General features: G+C 48.1%; 1 protein-coding gene across 2 annotated transcripts in view; it reads left to right on the top strand.

Annotated features, from left to right (window-relative positions):
- The window catches only part of LOC137304205 (nuclear factor NF-kappa-B p100 subunit-like), a 118,379-nt gene extending 98,054 nt beyond the window's left edge, over positions 1 to 20,325 (top strand). For both annotated transcript variants that reach the window (XM_067972766.1, XM_067972767.1), the window contains 7 exons: positions 2 to 171; positions 1,587 to 1,689; positions 5,206 to 5,321; positions 6,497 to 6,569; positions 13,260 to 13,432; positions 16,482 to 16,593; positions 17,837 to 20,325. In XM_067972766.1, the coding sequence (XP_067828867.1) occupies positions 2 to 171; positions 1,587 to 1,689; positions 5,206 to 5,321; positions 6,497 to 6,569; positions 13,260 to 13,432; positions 16,482 to 16,593; positions 17,837 to 17,943 (854 nt within the window). In that variant the 3' untranslated portion in view covers positions 17,944 to 20,325. The remainder of the gene's footprint in view (position 1; positions 172 to 1,586; positions 1,690 to 5,205; positions 5,322 to 6,496; positions 6,570 to 13,259; positions 13,433 to 16,481; positions 16,594 to 17,836) is intronic.
- The last annotated feature ends 555 nt before the right edge of the window (positions 20,326 to 20,880 follow it).

The following is a 20,880-nucleotide window of genomic DNA, read 5'->3' as shown; positions in this document are numbered from 1 at the left end:
GGATTGTACCCAGTCCACCTGGCAGTGAAAGCAGGGAACGAAAGTCTAGTGCAAGTTCTACTGAGCAAAGGGGCAGAAAGAAATGTGGCCGAGCAGAAGAGTGGTCGGACTCCACTGCACCTGGCCGTGGAAACCCAGAGTCTCAATCTGGTTGGATACCTATTAATAGAAGTAGGTCACATTGTACAGGTATCGGAGTAATGGGCTTCTCTTCCCCCATTGGACACAGAGCATCACTGCGGTCACCCCCCACACCCTCTGCAGCTGGGCGCATTTTGCCGCTCGGGTCTCTGCCCATTCCACCACGTCCAGCGCTCCTGAGGGCCGAGTTTGCTCTCCGTTCATGTCTCTGCACCTGCCGTTCAGTTTAATGTGCCCTCCCCTGTGTTGTCCTTGTGCTCCTCTGACAGGCTGGGTTGGCAAAACCATCACAAGCAGGGCTCTGGGCACCTTTGCAGTGAACCTCGGAAGGACTGGGTTAAAGGGAGGCACTGTGGTGATGAGCAGTGGACACGCGGGTGTTGGAGTAAAGTGTTACTGTGATAGTGTGGCAGCATAAAGCAACAAGTTGAGAGATATCAAAACCACTTCCGATGCAAAAAGCCAAAGATGAAGGTCTTGATATGCCAGCCTGCCCCTTTAATGAGATCGCAGGGACAGAAGTTCAGGAAGCGTTCGCCTCAGGTTTATAAGGGTGAGTTTGGCCGTCATCTGCAGCGGACGCTATCAGAGGATGTTTGGGGTCCATGTGGAATTCGATAACGTTGCTGTACAAACACCAGATAACCCACAGAGGGAGTTCAGGGGCAGGATTATTCAGGGTTAGAGCCCATTTATCCTGTGTTATAGCCATAATTTGGGAGGAAAATCCATCCTGTTCTACGTCTGTCTCTTGATCTATTGTTAAACTCGCTGAGCTCAGGCCCCCAGCGTGCCTCTCGTGCACCTTTAGCTCAGAGTATCACTCAGTCTGATTTTAAAAAAGAAATCTCTCTTTCTGTGGCATGATTTCTCTCGCTCCGTCTTATACATTTGTGTTCTTGCTCTCTCTGTCTCTCTCTCTCTCTCTCTGTCTCTGTCTCTGTCTCTGTCTCTGTCTCTCTCTCTGTCTCTCTCTCTCTGTCTCTCTCTCCCCCTCTCTCTCTCTCTCGTGTTCTCTTTGTCTGTTGCTCATAGAGCGCGAGTTTGAGTGACAGACTATCTCGCTCCCTCTCTTGTCACTTTTCTCTCACGAATGCACTCCCTTTTGCTCTCACTCTGCGTGCTCGCTCTTATGCTCTGTCACTCTCTAAAGGTGTTAATAAGTATTCTTATGCTGGACTAGATTTTAGATTTGAGGCTCAGTTCAGGATTGGGTTCAGTCTGAGGAAGCAACTGGGGAGTGAGGTCAGAAGTGGTTCCCGAGGAACAATGTTTCCAGCAGGAGACAAAGGGGACCTCGCGAACTGACCAAGAAATAACAGACTTTCTGCCTGTCCGTCTGCTCCACATTGAAGCCCAGGCTCAGAGCTGAAAGGACCAGGTGCTGATTTTATTGCACTACCAGGACGATACTTCTTACAAGGTTTTGTTGTTATTGTTCACAGGCCGGTGTGGAAGTTGATCTCCCTACGTTTGAGGGGAACACAGCACTACACTTGGCGGCAGGCTATGGATTTCCAGCTCTCACAGCTATGCTCCTCTCTCTAGGTTCGTTACAGTCACATAAATTCTATCCTGTTGTTCGTGTTGTTACTTTGACAACTGATATGTGTGAAACTCCTTGTAGTTGGGGGATTAGATTTGTTACCATTTGAAAATCTCACTGTGTGCCTCGACTTTCCATTCTCAAAAAGCCCAGGAGTTGATTTTAATTCTACATCATTATTCTGGGTTTTCTCTCCTGAAGAGATCATGTCGAAGTTTACAGCACAGAAGGAGGCCATTCGACCCATTGTGTCTGTGCTGGCTCTTTGCTAGAGCAATGCAAATTAATCCCACTGGCCCAGTACATCATCTGCTTTGAATGTTTACCTACTCTTCCCTTAAAAGATGCAATGGTCCCTCTCCTTCATTCCATGCTCCAACATCCCTCTGTGTAAAGAAACTGCTCCTAACCCCTCCCTCTCTGTGACAATTTTAAATTGATAAACCCTCGTCACTGACCCCAAACCAAAGGAAATAGCCCTTCCCTACTCAATCAAAACCTTTCATAATTTTAAAAGCTTTAAATCTCCTCTTGTCCTTCTTTTCTCCAGTGGAAATAGGCCCAATTCCTCCAGCCTCTCTTAATCCCACCCTGGTGAATGTCCTTTCCATAATGGGATGCTTGAAACTGTACACACGGCTTCAACTGTGGCCTAAAACTGTGTACACGGCTTCAACTGCGGTCTAAAACTGTACACACTGCTTCAACTGGCCTAAAACTGTACACATGGCTTCAACTGGCCTAAAACTGTACACACGGCTTCAACTGGCCTAAAACTGTACACACGGCTTCAACTGGTCTAAAACTGTACACACGGCTTCAACTGGTCTAAAACTGTACACACGGCTTCAACTGGTCTAAAACTGTACACACGGCTTCAACTGTGGCCTAAAACTGTACACACTGCTTCAACTGGCCTAAAACTGTACACACGGCTTCAACTGCGGTCTAAAACTGTACACACGGCTTCAACTGCGGCCTAAAACTGTACACACGGCTTCAACTGGCCTAAAACTGTACACACGGCTTCAACTGTGGCCTAAAACTGTACACACGGCTTCAACTGTGGCCTAAAACTGTACACACGGCTTCAACTGTGGCCTAAAACTGTACACACGGCTTCAACTGTGGCCTAAAACTGTACACACGGCTTCAACTGCGGCCTAAAACTGTACACACGGCTTCAACTGCGGTCTAAAACTGTACACACGGCTTCAACTGGCCTAAAACTGTACACACGGCTTCAACTGCGGCCTAAAACTGTACACACGGCTTCAACTGCGGCCTAAAACTGTACACACGGCTTCAACTGCGGTCTAAAACTGTACACACGGCTTCAACTGGCCTAAAACTGTACACACTGCTTCAACTGGCCTAGAACTGTACACACTGCTTCAACTGCGGCCTAAAACTGTACACACTGCTTCAACTGCGGCCTAAAACTGTACACACTGCTTCAACTGCGGCCTAAAACTGTACACACGGCTTCAACTGCGGTCTAAAACTGTACACACTGCTTCAACTGGCCTAAAACTGTACACACTGCTTCAACTGCGGCCTAAAACTGTACACACGGCTTCAACTGGTCTAAAACTGTACACACTGCTTCAACTGGCCTAAAACTGTACACACTGCTTCAACTGCGGTCTAAAACTGTACACACTGCTTCAACTGGTCTAAAACTGTACACACTGCTTCAACTGGCCTAAAACTGTACACACTGCTTCAACTGCGGCCTAAAACTGTACACACGGCTTCAACTGTGGCCTAAAACTGTACACACGGCTTCAACTGGCCTAAAACTGTACACACGGCTTCAACTGTGGCCTAAAACTGTACACACTGCTTCAACTGCGGCCTAAAACTGTACACACTGCTTCAACTGGCCTAAAACTGTACACACGGCTTCAACTGTGGCCTAAAACTGTACACATGGCTTCAACTGTGGCCTAAAACTGTACACACTGCTTCAACTGCGGCCTAAAACTGTACACACGGCTTCAACTGGCCTAAAACTGTACACACGGCTTCAACTGGCCTAAAACTGTACACACTGCTTCAACTGCGGCCTGATCTTTTACAAATTCATCATTTTCTCAGTATTCTTGTACTTTATGCCCCAGTTTCTAAAACTCAAAATGCTGTTGGTCTTTTTATGTCTTTGTATCGGCCTGCACTCCTCCTTTCAGGGAATGAGTTACTTAACCCCAGGCCTCTGCTCACTCGACATCATGAGTTTCCTATTCCTTGTTTTTCCTCCCACTTCTCCACATTAAATCGTACCTCCCACCTGTCTGCCCGTTCCCCATCCTGTGTCTTCCTGAAATTTTTTACAATCCTCTCACTGTTGGCCAAACCTCCTCCTTTTGTCATGAGCAAATTTCAAGATTGTGTCCCCTTATTCCCAAGTCCAAACCATCCAGTGCAAAGAGAACAAAAGTGGGCCCAGCACTGACCCCTGAGGTACACCGTTTCCAACCCCATCTCCAATCCAACAACACACATTAACTCCAACCCTTTCTTTCTGTCCATCAGCCAACTTTCTATCCTCACTGCCACAATTCCTTTTGTACCATATAGCTGAATCTTTGTGCCAAGCCTCCTATGAGACACTTCATCAAACACCCCCTGAAAGCCCATATACTCTGCATCTACTATATCCTCTGAATCGGTCACTACTTCTCAAACACAACTTGCCTTTAACAACTCTCTGCTCGACAGTGAGCTGAATATTAACCATGGAGCCGCTCTGAGCCTGATCCTGCCCTGATCTGTGACGCCCACACTTCTAGCAGGGCCCTGTAACAGTGACAGGAGTAGGACCCATGGACACTAAGCTCAGTGATAGCCCAACTGTGCACCTAGCTCAGACTGGGGATTGAAGCTGGGAGCCTCCTGCTCTCTGTAGCACAGCCTCTCACTGGATCCGTTCACTGCACCATCGCGGGGGGCCGAGTTCTGAATCATTTGCTGGCTCAGTGCGGAAGTGCATGACTTGGGCTGGTACTGAATAATACAGACCCAGGCTGAGACTGTGGCCTGTGGGGAGTGGCTGATCCTGGCTGGGGTGTTAGAGTTTGCACTGCTGGGCTTGGAATGGGAGAGAAATAAGTCAGGGTTCCTGCTCCTGATCCCTGCAGCGACTGATGGAGAAATAATGGACATCAGGTGATATGAGGATGAGGGGCGGCTGATGTGTCCCCCGACCCCCCCTCCCCACCCCGGCACCCGTCTACCCGTCTTCCTCCCTCCCCCCGGCACCCGTCTACCCGTCTTCCTCCCTCCCCCCGGCACCCGTCTACCCCTCTTCCTCCCTCCCCCCGGCATCCATCGTCGTCTCTCTTTCTCCACCCCCACCCCCCCCCCCCCCGGGTCAAGTAACTGGTTGGTGCCACTGTCCACTGTCAGGCTGGCCAATCTGTGGGAGGTGCAGAGTACATTTGTGACTGGGAATTGTATTTGACCTCTAATCCCCTTTCTTCTTTCTTCCCCCCCCACCCTGTCGCCACCAACACCAGGAGCTGATCCAAATGCAGAAAACTACGAGCCCATACTCGACTCTGACGAGGAAAATGAGTTGGATCCTGGGGTCTGCCGTGGGCACACACCCCTCGACATCGCTGGCAGCCAGAAGGTATGTGGGCAACCCGAGGAGGAAGCAGAGTGTTTAATCATCTTCAACACCCCAATTAGATCACCCCATAATCTTCTATACTCGAGGGAATACAGGCCTAGTGTATTCCAACCTGTCCTTATAATTTAACCCTCTAAGCCCTGGTATCATTCTGGAGAATCTGCACTGTACCCTCTCCAAGGCCAATATATCCTTCCTGAGGTGCGGTGCCCAGAGCTGAACGCAGTATCTCCAGATGGGGTCTAACCAGAGCTCTGTACAGCTGGAACGTAACTTCCAAAAGGCCAACATTCCATTAGCCTTTTAAATTATTTTTTGTACCTGTCCACTAGTTTATAGTGGTTTATGTACTTGGACCCCTAAATCTCTCTCCTCCTCCACAGTTTCTAGTTTCTCACCATTTAGAAAATACTCTGATCGATCTTAAGTCCAGAGTGGATGACCTCACACTTCCCCACATTGAACTCCATCTGCCACCGTTTTGCCCACTCACTTAATCTTCCAATGTCCCTTTGTAACTTTCTTCTCCATCTTCACTATTTGTCTGATCAAAGTTTATAAGATATTAAGGGGAACAGATAGGGTGGATAGAGAGAAACTATTTCCGCTGGTTGGGGATTCTAGGAGTAGGGGGCACAGTCTAAAAATTAGAGCCAGACCTTTCAGGAGCGAGATTAGAAAACATTTCTACACACAAAGGGTTGTAGAAGTTTGGAACTCTCTTCTGCAAACGGCAATTGATGCTAGCTCAATTGCTAAATTTAAATCTGAGATAGATAGCTTTTTGGCAACCAAAGGTATTAAGGGATATGGGCCAAAGGCAGGTATATGGAGTTAGATCACAGATCAGCCATGATCTTATCAAATGGCAGAGCAGACACGAGGGGCTGAATGGCCTACTCCTGTTCCTATGTTCCTATTTACTGTGCCTCCTAACTTAGTGTCATCAGCAAACTTAGATATATTCTCCTTTTAAAAACTGGCCATGATTTGTTGATTGGTAATCAAACGCCAAGATGGCTGGTGTGGGAAATGAAAAGCTGCATGAGCTTTGTATTTTTGTACAGTAAAATCTCAATTCAGTTTGAATTGAATGGGCCTTTTCTTGTTGGTGTAAATGTTCCCATTGATCCCTTGTATTGAAACTGATCGATTTTCTCTCACATTCCGTTCAGGTTCACGATATTTTATTGGGAGAATCTTGGAAAAGGAAGGAACAGGATCAATTGTCGACTGAAGTTCCACAAGGTACCTGCATGCACTCAGCCTCCACCCTGGGCCTGGGAACTCTGGGCTCAGTGAGTAGATGTGTCTCCCACTCTGAGCCGAGCAGATGAGGGACTTTTCTGCACAGCTGCCCGTGGTTTTGATTTTTTTTTATTAAGTGCCCCACGTCCCATCCAATGGGACCTGAGCCACTGGGCTCGGGGGCCCTGTGCTATTGGTCCTTTGCTTCTTTCTGTCGAACAAGCAGGGTTGTTGTTCAGAATTTGGTCTCCATTCCAAGGCACACATTTCAATCCCGCCCATCAGCTCAGCTGCCGGATGTGAGTGGGTTTTCTGGTTTGTGGCCTTGACAATACACTGTGCCAGCCTGGTTAAAAAGCAAAGGAGTTTGCATCGACATAGAGCCTTTCATCTACTTGAGATAGACTGGAATAAATCTAATGCATGCGGTCAAAGTGGAGAAGACTCCCTAAATCAGTCTGTTTCTAATCCAACAAGGAAAGGAAGCATTGCTTGATTTAGTTCTGGGAAATGAAGTGAGGTGAATGACATAGAATTTATAGCACAGAAACAGGCCATTCGGCCCAACAGGTCTATGCTGGTGTTTATGCTCCTCACAAACCTCCTCCCACCCCTCTTCATCTCACCCTATCAGCATATCCTTCTATTCCTTTCTCCCTCATGTGTTTATCCAGCTTCCCCTTAAATGCATCTATGCTATTCACCTCAACTACTCCTTGTGGTAGCAAATTCCACATTCTCACCACTCTCTGGGTGAAGAAGTTTCTCCTAAATTCCCCAGTGGATTTATTAGTGACTATCTTATATTTATGGCCCCTAGTTGTGGTCTCCCCCACAAGTGGAAACATCTTCTCTACGTCTACCCTATCAAACCCTTTCATTATCTTAAAGACCTCGATCAGGTCACCCCTCAGTCTCCTCTTTTCTAGAGAAAAGAGTCCCAGCCTGTTCAGCCTTTCCTGATAAATATATCCTCTCAGTTCTGCTATCATCCTAATAAATCTTTTTTGCACCTTCTCCTCGGAGACCAGAACTGTTCACAGTGCTCCAAGTGTGGTCTAACTAAGGTTCTAACTTTATTCACTTGATTGAGTTCCTTGATGAGGTAACGGAGAGAGCTGATGGGGTCAGTGCGGTTGATGTGTATATGGACTTCCAAAAGACGTTTGATAAAATACCACATAATAGACTTATTAGCAAAATTAAAGCCCACAGGATTAAAGGGACAGTGGCAGCGTGGATAAAAATTGGCTAAGGGACAGAAAGCAGAGAGTAGTGGTGAACGGTTGTTTTTCAGACTGGAGGGAAGTATACAGTGGTGTTCCCCAGGGGTCAGTATTAGGACCACTGCACTTTTTGATATATATTAATGACCTGGACTTGGGTATAGAGGGTATAATTTCAAAGTTTGCAGATCACACAAAACTTGGAAATGTAGTAAACAATGTGGAGGATAGTAACAGACTCCAGGAGGACATAGACTGACTGGTAAAATGGGAGACACATGGCAGATGAAATTTAACACAGGGAAGTGTGAAGTGATATATTTTGGTAGGAAAAATGAGGAGAGGCAATATAAACTAAATGGTACAATTTTAAAGCGGGTGCAGGAACAGAGAGACCTGGGGGTGTATGTACACAAATCTTTGAAGGTGGCAGGACAAGTTGAGAAGGCTGTTAAAAAGGGCATATGAGATCCTGGACTTATTAACAGAGGCATAGGGTACAAAAGCAAGGAGTTATGTTAAACCTTTATAAAACACTGGTTAGGTCCCAGCTGGAGTATTGTGTCCAATTCTGGGCACCACACTTTAGGAAGGATGTCAAGGCCTTTTAGAGGGTGCAGAGGAGATTTACTAGAATGGTTCCAGGGATGAGGGACTTCAATTATGTGGAGAGACTGAAGAAGCCGGGATTATTCTCCTTAGAACAGAGAAGGTTAAGGGGAGATTTGATAGAGGTGTTCAAAATTAAGAGGGGTTTTGATCGAGTAAATAGAGAGAAGCTGTTTCCACTGGCAAGAGGGTCAGTAACCAGAGGACACAGATTTAAGGTAATTGGCAAAAGAACCAGACGTGAGATGAAGAAAAAAAATTTACTCAGCGAGTTGTTCTGATCTGGAATACACTGCCTGAAAGGGTGGTGGAAGCAGATTCAATAATAACTTTCAAAAGGGAATTGGATAAATACTTGAAGGGGAAAAATTTGCAGGACTATGGGGAAAGAGTAGAGGAGTGGGACTAATTGGATAGCTCTTTGAAAGAGCCGGCACAGGTACGATGGGCCAAATGGCCTCCTCCTGAGCTGTAAGATTCTTTTACTCTATAAGGGTGCAGGACTGGAAATACGCAAAGGTTGAGATAATTCTGCCCAAATTAACTGGGCAGAAAAGTTAGCAAACAAGTCGATGGATCAGAAATCTTCAATGTAAGATGGAGAGAGTACAAAATTAATATATTCCTTTTAAGGTGTAAAGAGAGTGCATCAAAGAATGGAGTTTTCTGTGGATAACTGGAAAGATTAAAACTAAACTGAAACATTAAAGGGAGGGTATTATAATGTTGGGGCTGACACTGTTACTAGATTCTCTCAGGTCCAGCAGTACTGCTCCCTCCTGTAAACAGTCCCCGTGTGTTGTGTTCACAAGTGCGCAGGCACTGCCAGTATCGTGTAACCTGGGAATGTAATGGCGGGAACCCTTTCTGATCTGAACCTCTCCAATCTTTTGAATTGAACACTGGGAGGATACAAATCGTTCAGCTGCTTCATTACACGGACAGCAAGTGAAGTTAGAGTAACAGTCACAGCAAATTCCACTTCATTAACTCAATCTCACTTCTCTCCCCAATAAATGGGGAAAATATATAATAAACTGTGTGCCTTTTCCCTTTCACAGCTGCCTGACTTGTTCTCAGACAACTAACTGCAAAAACTGGGCTCCTGCATCTTAGCTTCCAGCCCTGGACCTGAGACCTGCCCCTCTAGTCCCCTAGGGGGCCCTTCCCAGCCAGGGGGAGGGCTGTGACGCTAACTTCCAGCAAGCAGTGATTCGTCAGTAGGCCCCTCCCATTCCCCCCATTAGGGTGCGGGTTTAGGCAGTGGGGCCATTCTGACTCGATGGGCCTGGGATGAGATCGTTGACCAGTTTGGACTAGACTGTGGACTGTGACAGTCCACAAACCAGCTCGTCTGGCTTCAGTACAGACTTTCAGAGTCCGCAGCCTGTGGCATTTTCTTTAAACCTGCATAAATTCCCTTTGTTATAAAAGACAACATTTAAGTATAACCCAATCCCAAATCCTTTCCATGAAGGAAAAAAATGATCGAAGTTCCCAAAACGTGGTGTCTCCCTCCCCCGCGGAAGGTCCCTCGCTTGTGAGCCCTGTGACTCACTCGGAAAGATCTTGCGTCCCAGGACCCAGGGGTGCAGGAGCTGCGTTGGAAACATGCCCCTGTGCCTGGGGCTTTGACCCCTGTGCCTGGGGCTTTGACCCCTGTGCCTGGGGCTTTGACCCCTGTGCCTGGGGTTTGACCCTTGTGCCAACTGTAGTTCCACATACTATGGGTACTCCTGCCCCATCTGACAAGCCCCTCATTGCCTGTGTGACCCCTGTGCACCGATTACCATGCGCCCCAGCTTTGTCTGGGAGTAGTCGCCGGGTTCTGCCACAGGCAACGTTTGCCTGTCCATCTGCCACCTAGAGGTAGTAGCTACTCCCAATGAATGGCCTCCCCCAAACCTGGCGTGATACCATGTGACCTGCCCTGCCCCTCACGAGTAGGTAAGAGACATCGAGCTATTTCATCCTGCCTGAGGTGTGGTGCGGACTTGCTTCCCAAACACAGTGTCCCCGTGTGATTGAATGCCCCCAGGATACGGTTTCTTTAAGGTCAGTTTGTGAGCCAAGGGTCAGCTGCCTGCCATTCCCTGAGCCCTTGCTAGCGGCTGTCCAGCTGCGCCCCTTCGGTCCTCCTCACTTTGGACTAACCATGCCTCCCTGGACAGTATATCCCTGGAATGACTCAGCGTGCTGCCCGCCAGCGTTGCTCTGAGCTCACCCAGCGAGCCCTCCTCCTGAACCGTCTTCACCCCCTGAGTTGCTTCAGGTGAGAGGAGCTTCAGACCTCTCAAAATTCGGTCAGCACCTTTTGTCTGAACTGCCAATACGTCTGGCCCTGTAATTCATTTCCCTGATCTCCTCTCTCCTTCTCTCAGGTCCCCTTAATCTCTACATCACTCCCTATCAAAGCTTTGAATGCCATAAATGAACAAGCTCGCACTGTGTAACCAGAATTATCCGGCCAGACTCTGGCCACGGATGCTGCCCTGGTCATCCACATTCCTCAAACATGGGCAACTTTGCCCTTTACATAATGGGTGGTCCTAGACCAGGCCGTCGTGTACTAGTGTGAAAGAGCAGTCGGGGTCTCCTAACCCCCTTCATGCCTCTCATTCACCGTGACCAGGTGAAGACAAGGTGTCAAGCTATCGACATCAGCAGTCACCACATGACCAACCCTCTCACATCTAACCAGCTCACACTGCCGCCTGATTTACATCACAGGATTTCTACGAGACCAGCGGTGAGTCGTGTGTGATCTACCTCACCACATTTGAAACACCTGATCTCATTAACTGTCAGATCTCATTAACACCTGATCTCATTAACTGTTTGTCCCTCTGGCCTCGCCCGGGACAAACTGCTGGCTTGCTGAGCAGTTGCTCTGAGGGATCTGATCTCTCTCCCACCTCTGCAAAGGCTTATCTGTACCTGCAGGATCTTGCTAAAAATGCTACTATTGAGTTAGACTCTGCTCTCCAGAGGTTAAATTCACAGGGCAGCAGGGCTGGACGATACAGATGGACATTCAGATGGGGTGTCTGAACCAGGGTGTTTCAGACAGTGGAAGTTACTTTGGACATTTCAGTGATTGGTCTCACCTATTCTGCACGAGTTCAATGGGAGTAGATGCCGGGGTCGTCTGGTGAGGCTCCTGAGGTCAGGAAGGACAGGGTCAGTCAGGGTAGGTCTGGGCCTGAGCTGGGAATTAGGATATAGCAGGTCGGGATTCCCAGCTAGAAGTTCACGTGACAAGAAATAAAACTGTCCGCTATTGAGGAAAGGGTAGTGTGTTGTGTTCCTGTTTTGTGGTGTTATGGGAAGTGTTGTAGGAGAAGTTTTAAAAAGTCTGGAATTGTACCTTTGGTTGAGTCGCATATACTCTGGAATATTATTGAGCTCATTGTTCAATACTTAATACCCTGGGCGCAGATCGATAAATCTATCACATAAACACCAACAGCAGTGTTTTAGAAATAGGGGCATTGAGTAGAAAAGTAATGAATTTATATCAGGCCATGGTTAGAGTACTGTGTGCCGATTAGGGCATCCCATTATAGAAAGGATACCTGCATGGATGGAACCTGTAGTTAGAAGGAGAGGCTTTAGAAACTGAGATTATTTCCACTAGAACAGAGATGATTTAATAGAAGTTTTAAAACTATGAAGTGTTTTGATAGTGAATAGGGAAAGACTATTTCCTCTGGTCAGTGACGAGGGTTTATCAATTTAAAATTGTCACAGAGTGAGGAGAGGGGTTAGGATAAATTTCTTTACCTGGTTGTTGGACCATGGAATGCACTGCCACTGGGAGTGGCTGAGGGAGAGGGACCACTGCATCTTTTAAGGGAAAAGCAGATAAACATTCAAAACAGAGGAAGATACAGGAGAGAGCGGGGCAGTGGGCTTAGTATTCAGTTGCTCGAACAAAGAGCTGACACAGACGCAATGGGCCAAATTCTGTGCTGGAAATTTCTGTGGTACCTCAAGTGTTTTATACACACACGCATGGTAAGATCCCACTCAACAATCAAAGTGAATGACCAGATAATCTGGTTTTGATGTTCGTTGAGTGAGGTGGTCAGTCACGAAACCGGGAGAACTCCCTGCTCTACTGTGAACAATGCCATGGGATCTTTTGCATCTTCATGAAAAGGTAGACAGGACCTCAGTTTAATGTCTTATTTGACAAACGGGACCTTGGAATTTCCCGCACTCTCAGCACTGCACTTACCGCTAGCCTTGGGTAAGTGCACTGCGACTTGGCCCACAACCTTCTCACTCGGGAAAATGCAACCGCTGATTGAACCTGACACACTCATTCAGAGTGAGCAGTGGAGAGACTGTACCGGCCGTGCACAGTATGATCGGCCTCAGTCAGTGGGACACTGACGCTCCTCACACCAGCTGTGTGTGAGCTGCCCTTTCACTAGTCGCCTGTCCATTACTGCACATTCTGGTGCAGAGCATTAAGTCATTCGGAGAAATGAGAAATAAAGAGCAGTTTTGACTGGTGCATTTAAGGAATGGCTGTGTACATGTGTGCCGGGGCCCGGTTCGCGTTCACCGGCGTGTGCGCGGGGCCCGGTTCGCGTTCACCGGCGTGCGCAGGCCCAGCTTGCTTTTACTTATTGGCAGCCAAGCAGTTTGTGCTCGTGCGATTGGACCAGTTTCGTACCCTGCCCCAGTCCAGTTTTTGATTGGGTAAAACGTTAGCCAATTCCTGCCCCTGAGTAACAACCAATCCCAGTCTGTCCAGTAATAGTCTGGGTAACTTGCCTCCCCATGTGTTTATGGACCCCTGATTATTTAGACTGCAAACTAAAAGCTGGGCCTGTTTTCTTTGCAGGCAGTATTGCATCTTTAGGTTCCGAAGCCCTGGGAGAACTGAATGAAGTGTTAAACCAGGAGGTATCGGGGGAGGACTGGATGAAGCTGGCGGGGAAACTGAATCTTGGCTCCATTACCGAGCTGCTCAAAAGTGCCAAGTCACCAAGCAAGTCACTTTTGGATAATTTTGAGGTATGTTTAGCTGTTTATTTTATTCATTGCTCACTTCTGTTGACCAGGCTGTGACTCCATTGGACACACAAGTTGAAAAAGTTTGATTTGTTTTTAAAAAGTTAATCTCACTTTGATTGCTTTCCCTTCAGTTCTGTAATTGGGTCTTCCAGGGTCTAATGTGACAAAAATGTTTGATAGAAAGTTCCCTAATTGGTCCATTGAGCCTCACACGAGTGAGAAGGTCCCTAGTTTGATTTCTGGTCCGTGCTAAATACTCAACTGTAGAGGGTGCTACAATTAGCCGCCTCCAGTCCCCTGACTCTCCCATCGAAGCCCATCTCTCCAGTCCCCTGACTCTCCCATCGAAGCCCATCTCTCCAGTACCCTAAGTCTTTCATCAAAGCACACCCCCCTGCTACCCTACGGCCCCTTTGAAGCCCATCCCTCCAGTATCCTAACTCTCCCATTGAAGCCCGTGGTAGATAGGGGAGTGCCTATGGAAGTTATCTAGATGAACTTCCAGAAGGCATTTGTGATTACTCCATTAATCTTTGAGGTCCTACTTTTTAACTTTCTCCCTAGCTCCTGAAACTCTGACTGCAGGACCTCGACCCTTTTCCTTCCTATGTCATTGGCTCCCACATGGACCACGACTTCTGGCTGTTCCTCCTTCCCCCCTCAAAATGTTCTGCACCCTCTCAGTGATAGTGAGGGACTAAGAGCTGTAGAGACGCAAAGAGATTATGAGGGTGATTTTAAAACGGGACCAGGAAGGGGGCGGAGGGGTCAAATTGTGATCAGGAAACCCATTAGTACCCCAGATGTCCTTACGATTTTGATGTAAGGACATCTTTTTTTGTCGGTTTCCTGTCCAACTGACTGGCTAGTCTCAGTCGGACGGGAGACCAGCCAGGGAGAGGACATCTTCAGGTAAGTCTTTGTGTGGATGGGGGGGGCTTGGGTGGACATAGGTGGGCATGGGGGTCATGAGTCATGGGGGTTGGGATTGGGAGGTCAGTCACGGGAGGGGGGATCCGGATCGGGGGTCATCGTGAGGGTCTGCGATCATTGAAGGGGGAGGGTCGGGGGTCAGAGAATCAGTGTGGGGTGGGGGGATCGGAGTGGGGGGGGTCGCGCGGTCGGTAGTCCGCCATCAGGGGGAGGTCTGCCATCGCATGTCGTGGGTCCGCGATTGTTGGGGGGTCGGTGCATGTAGGCTTGTTGGGCCTGGGGGGAATCACTCCTGCTCCTCCGGGCCCACAAGCTGTGCCTTTCTAGGCACCTACCTGCCGTCTCGGGCCGTCTCGCCTCCTTTCACGAAGCGTCAAACAGAAAGCTCGGGATTCCCGGCCCCCCGGGGTTGAAATCAGGAAATAGTGAAAAATGGAGGCCTGAAGCCTCCTTGAAAAGTTTTAAGGCCCGACCCGCCTCCTGGGAGCGGGTTGGTCGCTCGTCCCGCCCCGGTGAAAACTGGAAATGGGCGGGTTGGGGGCGGGTCTGAAATGATGGCAATTGTCAATGCCCCCCTGCCCCCAACCCGCCCGTTCTTTAATTTGAACATTGAGCCCCATGTGCCCATGCACACAAATCACTTAAAAACTACTGCACAGGTACGAAAAGTATTTACAAAGGGGTGGAAATGATGTTTCAGTTGTATGGAGCCTTGGTCAGACCCCATCTGGAGATACTGTGTTCAGTTTTGGGCACTGCACCTCAGGAAAGGTAAATTGGAGGGGGTGCTGCGCAGGTTGACCAGAATGATACCAGGTCTTAAAGGGTTAAATTATTAAGACAGCCTTTGGGGTGAGAGTTCCAGGTTACTGCTACCCTTTGTGAGAAAACGTACTTTCTGATTTTGCTCTGTTAAGATTATGCCCCCTTGTTTTTGATTCCCCCACCAGAGAGAGTTCCTCTCTCTCTACCCAACTAAATCCTTTTAACATTTTAAATACATCGATCAGATCACCCCTCAATCTTCTAAACACTAGGAAATACAAACCAAGTTTATGCAACTTGTCCCCCCATACCCCTGCTCTTACCCCAGACCCCGTCTCAGACCTGTGAATTTGTACACTTGAGTATCCAGTGACCGTGTGTTTGCTCACTGAGGGAGCCTGAAATGGTTTTGAACGTGTTAATATAATCATGGCATCATAGAAAGATTACAGCACAGATGGAGGCCATTCAGCCCATCGAGCCCGTGCCGGCTCTCTGCAAGAGCAATCCAGTTAGTCCCACTCCCCCGCTCTTTCCCTGTAGCCCTGCAAATTTTTTCCTTCAAGTATTTATCAAATTCCCTCTTGAAATTGAATCTGCTTCCACCATCCCCTCAGGAAGCTCATTCCAGATCATAACTACTCGCTGCGTAAAAAAGTTTTTCCTCATGTCGCCTTTGGTTCTTTTGCCAAACACCTTAAATCTGCGTCCTCTGGTTCTCGACTCTTCTGCCAATGGGAACAGTTTCTCTTTATCTACTCTGTCTTGTCCCTCTATCAACCCCCCTCCCCCCATCTTCTGTGTTCTAAGGAGAACAACCCCAGATTCTTCAGTCTATCCGTGTAACTGAAGTCCCTCATCCCTGGAATCATTCTAGTAAATCTCTTCTGCACCCTCTCTAAGGCCTTCACATCTTTCCTAAAGTGTGGTGCCCAGAACTGGACACAATACTCCAGTTGTGGCTGAACCAGTGTTTTATAAAGATTCAACATAACTTCCTTACTTTTGTACTCTATGCCTCTATTTATAAAGCCCAGGATCCCGTATGCCTTTTTAACCATCTTCTCAACCTGTCCTGCCACCTTCAGCAATTTGTGCCCATATACCCCCAGATCTCTCTGTTCCCGTACCCCTTTAGAATTGTACCCTTTTAGTTTATATTGCCTCTCCTCGTTCTTCCTACCAAAATGTATCACTTCGCACTTCTCTCTGCATTAAATTTCATCTGCCATGTGTCCACCCATTCCACCAGTCTGTCTCTGTCCTCTTGAAGTCTATTACTATCCTCCTCACTGTTCACTACACTTCCAAGTTTTGCCAGCCTAGTATTGAAGAGTTTATCCTTCTTCAGATTTCAGGTGGAACGATCGAACAATTAATGAACGCACTACAGTGGCTGGGCTTGGAGGAAGCGGTGAATATTATCCAGAAAACGGAGATCTATAAAACACTTCAGACCTCAGGTATCTATTCTATTGTTGGGGATGATGGAATGAAGGAGCAATGTCTCTGTGCTCGTTAATCTACGGACTCCAAATTGGGTTGAGATTTCCCAAACTTGTCTCACGTAAAACCATAGAGCCAGCACACGTCCCATCAGTCCAGGACCAGAGGGGAGCTCCAGGGACACCTTTAGTAATGTTTCCTGCAGAAGTCCTCATCTCTGATGGTCCAGTGCTTGAACGGCTGCAGTTGCTGTGGTGGAGTTGAGGTACAGATCAGCCATGATCTAATTGAAACAGGCTTTAAGGGGCTGAATGGCCTCCTCCTGTTCCCAGGGAAGGTGTCGATCTGTTGACTGTGGTGTTGGAGGTAGAAGCTGTTCTACTTTGCAGGCCTGAGTCACAGGCAGGCGGTGCACGGTTAACATTTTATTGGCAAAGTAAAAGGTTTCTGACACAACGACGTGACAGCATGTAGAAGGAAAGCGGGGTTTGGGGCTGTATCAGTGGGGAGACTGGGGTGAGGGGTTTGGGGCTGTATCAGTGGGGAGACGGGGGCGAGGGGTTTGGGGCTGTATCAGTGGGGAGACGGGGGCGAGGGGTTTGGGGCTGTATCAGTGGGGAGACTGGGGCGAGGGGTTTGGGGCTGTATCAGTGGGGAGACTGGGGCGAGGGGTTTGGGGCTGTATCAGTGGGGAGACTGGGGCGAGGGGCTTGGGGTTAAATCGGTGGGGAGACTGGGGCGAGGGGTTTGGGGTTGTATCAGTGGGGAGACTGGGGTGAGGGGTTTGGGGCTGTATCAGTGGGGAGACTGGGGCGAGGGGTTTGGGGTTGTATCAGTGGGGAGACTGGGGTGAGGGGTTTGGGGCTGTATCAGTGGGGAGACTGGGGTGAGGGGGTTGGGGCTGTATCAGTGGGGAGACTGGGGTGAGGGGTTTGGGGCTGTATCAGTGGGGAGACTGGGGCGAGGGGTTTGGGGCTGTATCAGTGGGGAGACTGGGGCGAGGGGTTTGGGGTTGTATCAGTGGGGAGACTGGGGCGAGGGGTTTGGGGCTGTATCAGTGGGGAGACTGGGGTGAGGGGGTTGAGGTTACATCAGTGGGGAGACTGGGGTGAGGGGGTTGGGGCTGTATCAGTGGGGAGACTGGGGTGAGGGGGTTGGGGCTGTATCAGTGGGGACGACCCTTTTGCCCCTCTGTCTGTGACTCCTGATCTGTTGGTACCGCACATAGTGAGATTTAAAGAATGTTTTTTTTTCTTGCAGATGGGAAGCAGTCAGTGGACAGTGCCTATGAGAGTGGGTCACAGCAGGACATCGGCCCAAAGGATAACTTAGCCCCCATGGCCCCGAGTCATGAACAGCGAGTTTAACGAGGAGCAGGATCTGATGTTTATATACAGCGAGAGAATAAAAAGACATGGTCATTCCTACTGACTGTAGTTTGTAACAAGCCGATCGACAGCACCTACCGCCTCTTCAAAAAGAAAATGTTTCTGATTTGCCCATTTAACTCCTGCCCTCTTTGTGACTGATGATTATTTTGTGGCCTTTGCCATCGCTATTCATCCACATGATGCAGCGTGTTGGGATCCACTGATCATTTCAGCCTCACTCACCAAGGGTCAGCTCCAGTGTTGAGTTCATGTCAGTAGATTTGCTGTGTTCGAAGTGGTGGGGCAGAGAGAGGAGACCTCAGAGTGCAGAAAACAAACAGTTAATGTTTACAGAGCTGTGTTTATGTGGAAGGATTCGACACAGAATGAAACCGAGCTGCCTCTTGGTGTGTTTGTTTGTTGGGAGGGGGCTGGGCTACGGGGACCAATCGCCATGCAAGGTGGGGACTGTAGTGATGGGGAAAATGGGAGTTTGGCCCCTTCCTGGTCATGGGGCAAACTCTCCTCACCCAGCGGTCAGAGTTCAGCTCAACCCCTTCAGCATTATTAATAGGATAATGTGGGAACTTCCCACTGGAAGAGGAAGGGAAACCTGGAGGGACGCTCGCTCAGGGAGGGGGCTGCTCTCTCGCTGGCCCCCCCTCACAGCCGGTTTTTAGAGCAGCACGGCTGGGAGCTGCTGCCTCTATCTTGGCCTCGAGAGTTTTATTACACAAGAAAATGTAAAAAAAAATACTTTAAAAAGCTCCCATTTTGGGAAAGAGTAATCCGGAGTATGTGGAGAGAGGCCCCATCCTGAGCCCGACTCGTCGGAACTACGTACAGGTGATATTTCGGGATATACTGAATCCCTCTTCAGGGTGACTGGATAACTGGCGAGAGGGGGAGTCGCCAGTGGGTTATGTTCAGGTGTTAGTTTCCCTGTCGGTCGGGTCCTGATGTATGATATTTATACCAGTTTTTTGTTTAATTTATGATTTTTGTGATGTAACGAGTGTGAAAATTATAGAAAAATATCACGATAAATTTGCAGCCCATTGAAACAGTGTAAGGGGAGGGAGATTGAGTACTGGTTAGTGGTGTAAGGGGAGGGAGATTGAGTACTGGTTAGTGGTGTAAGGGGAGGGAGATTGAGTACTGGTTAGTGGTGTAAGTAGAACCTGGACATTTATGATCAAGTTTTCTAGAAAGACTTCTGGAACCCTCTCGATGGTTTGAACTCACAGAGCTGATCTGTGCTGAGCCGGGACAGTAGGGGGTCCAGTTAGTTCCACCTGGGTTAGGAAGGGAAAATCAGCCACTGTTTCTCCCCTATTTCACTCTCTGTTGATCCCAGCTGGACTCGGTTTGTGTATAGACGTTGGGTGAGCGTGGGATTGGACTAGATTGCCCAATCCTTCATCGTGAGAGAAGCCCCTCGGAGCAGAGAGTCGGGAGAGGGGCAGCACTGGGCGGGTCCTGGGACTCTGAGAGTGTCAGTGGAATGGATTGGGCCGCGGTGGGTGATGTGCGATTGATATCCTGCAGGTTCATCAGATTACACTGAGGGAGAAAGGTGGGGAGAGATCGAGTACAGAGGAGGCTGAGGGGAGATTTAATTGAGGTGTACAAAATTATGAGGGGCCGAGTTAGAGTGGATAGGAAGGACCTATTTCCCTTAGCAGAGAGGTCAATAACCAGGGGGGCATGGATTTTAAAGTGATTGGTAGAAGGATTAGAGGGGAGCTGAGGAAAAATGTTTTCACCCAGAGGGTGGTGGGGGTCTGGAACTCACTGCCTGAGAGGGTGGTAGAGGCAGAAACCCTCAACTCATTTAAAAACTACCTGGATGTGCCCCTGAAGTGCCGTAACCTACAGGGCTACGGACCAAGTGCAGGAAAGTGGGATTAGGCTGGGTGGCTCATTTTTGGCCGGTGTGGACACGATGGGCCGAATGGCCTCCTCCTGTGCTGTAAATTTTCCATGATTCTATGAAACTTTGTAGAGTTTTATCTCACCAGATTTACCTGTAGTTTGTCGCTTTCCAGGAATTGTGGGGAACCTGCGATGTCCCCATTGCAGCGTGTGGTGGGACGGTCTGGGTCTCATCCCAGGCTTTTGCGAAGAAAATATATCAAAGTTGAACAGTTGAATAGCAAAATATAGCTTTAAGAATCAATGTATTCATTCTCCGCTGCCTACCATCCCATAGTCCCTGTGTGGGACAGTTTCACAGCAGCTGACAGATTACACTGATGTACTGTACAGATCTGTTTGATGCAGGTTAAGTGCTCTATACACACGCAAGAAGAGAAAGTTTGATACTGTATTTCTGAGGAGTATTAAAATCAATAATAAAATAAAAGCATATAACGTCAATGGATTTTCCCTGCAGCTTTTACTGATTTTGCTGCTGAATTTATTGAACATCAAACTGTACATGCATTACAATATTAAACTGTACACAGTATCATAATGGGTACAGCACAGAAGGAGGCCATTCAGCCCATCATGCCTGTGCCGGCTCTTTTAAAGAGCTATCCAATTAGTCCCAGACCTCTACTCTTTCCCCATTGCCCTGTAATTTTTTCCCCTTCGAGTATTTATCCAATTCCCTTTTGAAAGTTACTATTGAATCTGCTTCCACCGCCCTTTCAGGCAGCGCATTCCAGATCATAACAACTCGCTGCGTAAGAAAATGTTTCCTCATGTCACCTCTGGTTCTTTTACCGATCACCTTAAATCTGTGTCCTCTGGTTACCGACCCTTCTGCCACTGGAAACAGTTTCTCCTTATTTACTCTATCAAAACCCTTCATGATTTTGAACACCTCGATCAAATCTCCCCTTAACCTCCTTTGTAATAGTGGTGTGATATCAGAATAAATGCAATTCATTACAATATCAAATTACACGCTGCATTACTAGATCAAAC

Source organism: Heptranchias perlo, chromosome 36, assembly GCF_035084215.1.
Source record: "Heptranchias perlo isolate sHepPer1 chromosome 36, sHepPer1.hap1, whole genome shotgun sequence".
Lineage (NCBI taxonomy): Eukaryota > Metazoa > Chordata > Chondrichthyes > Hexanchiformes > Hexanchidae > Heptranchias > Heptranchias perlo.
This window is presented reverse-complemented; position numbering and strand designations above follow the sequence as displayed.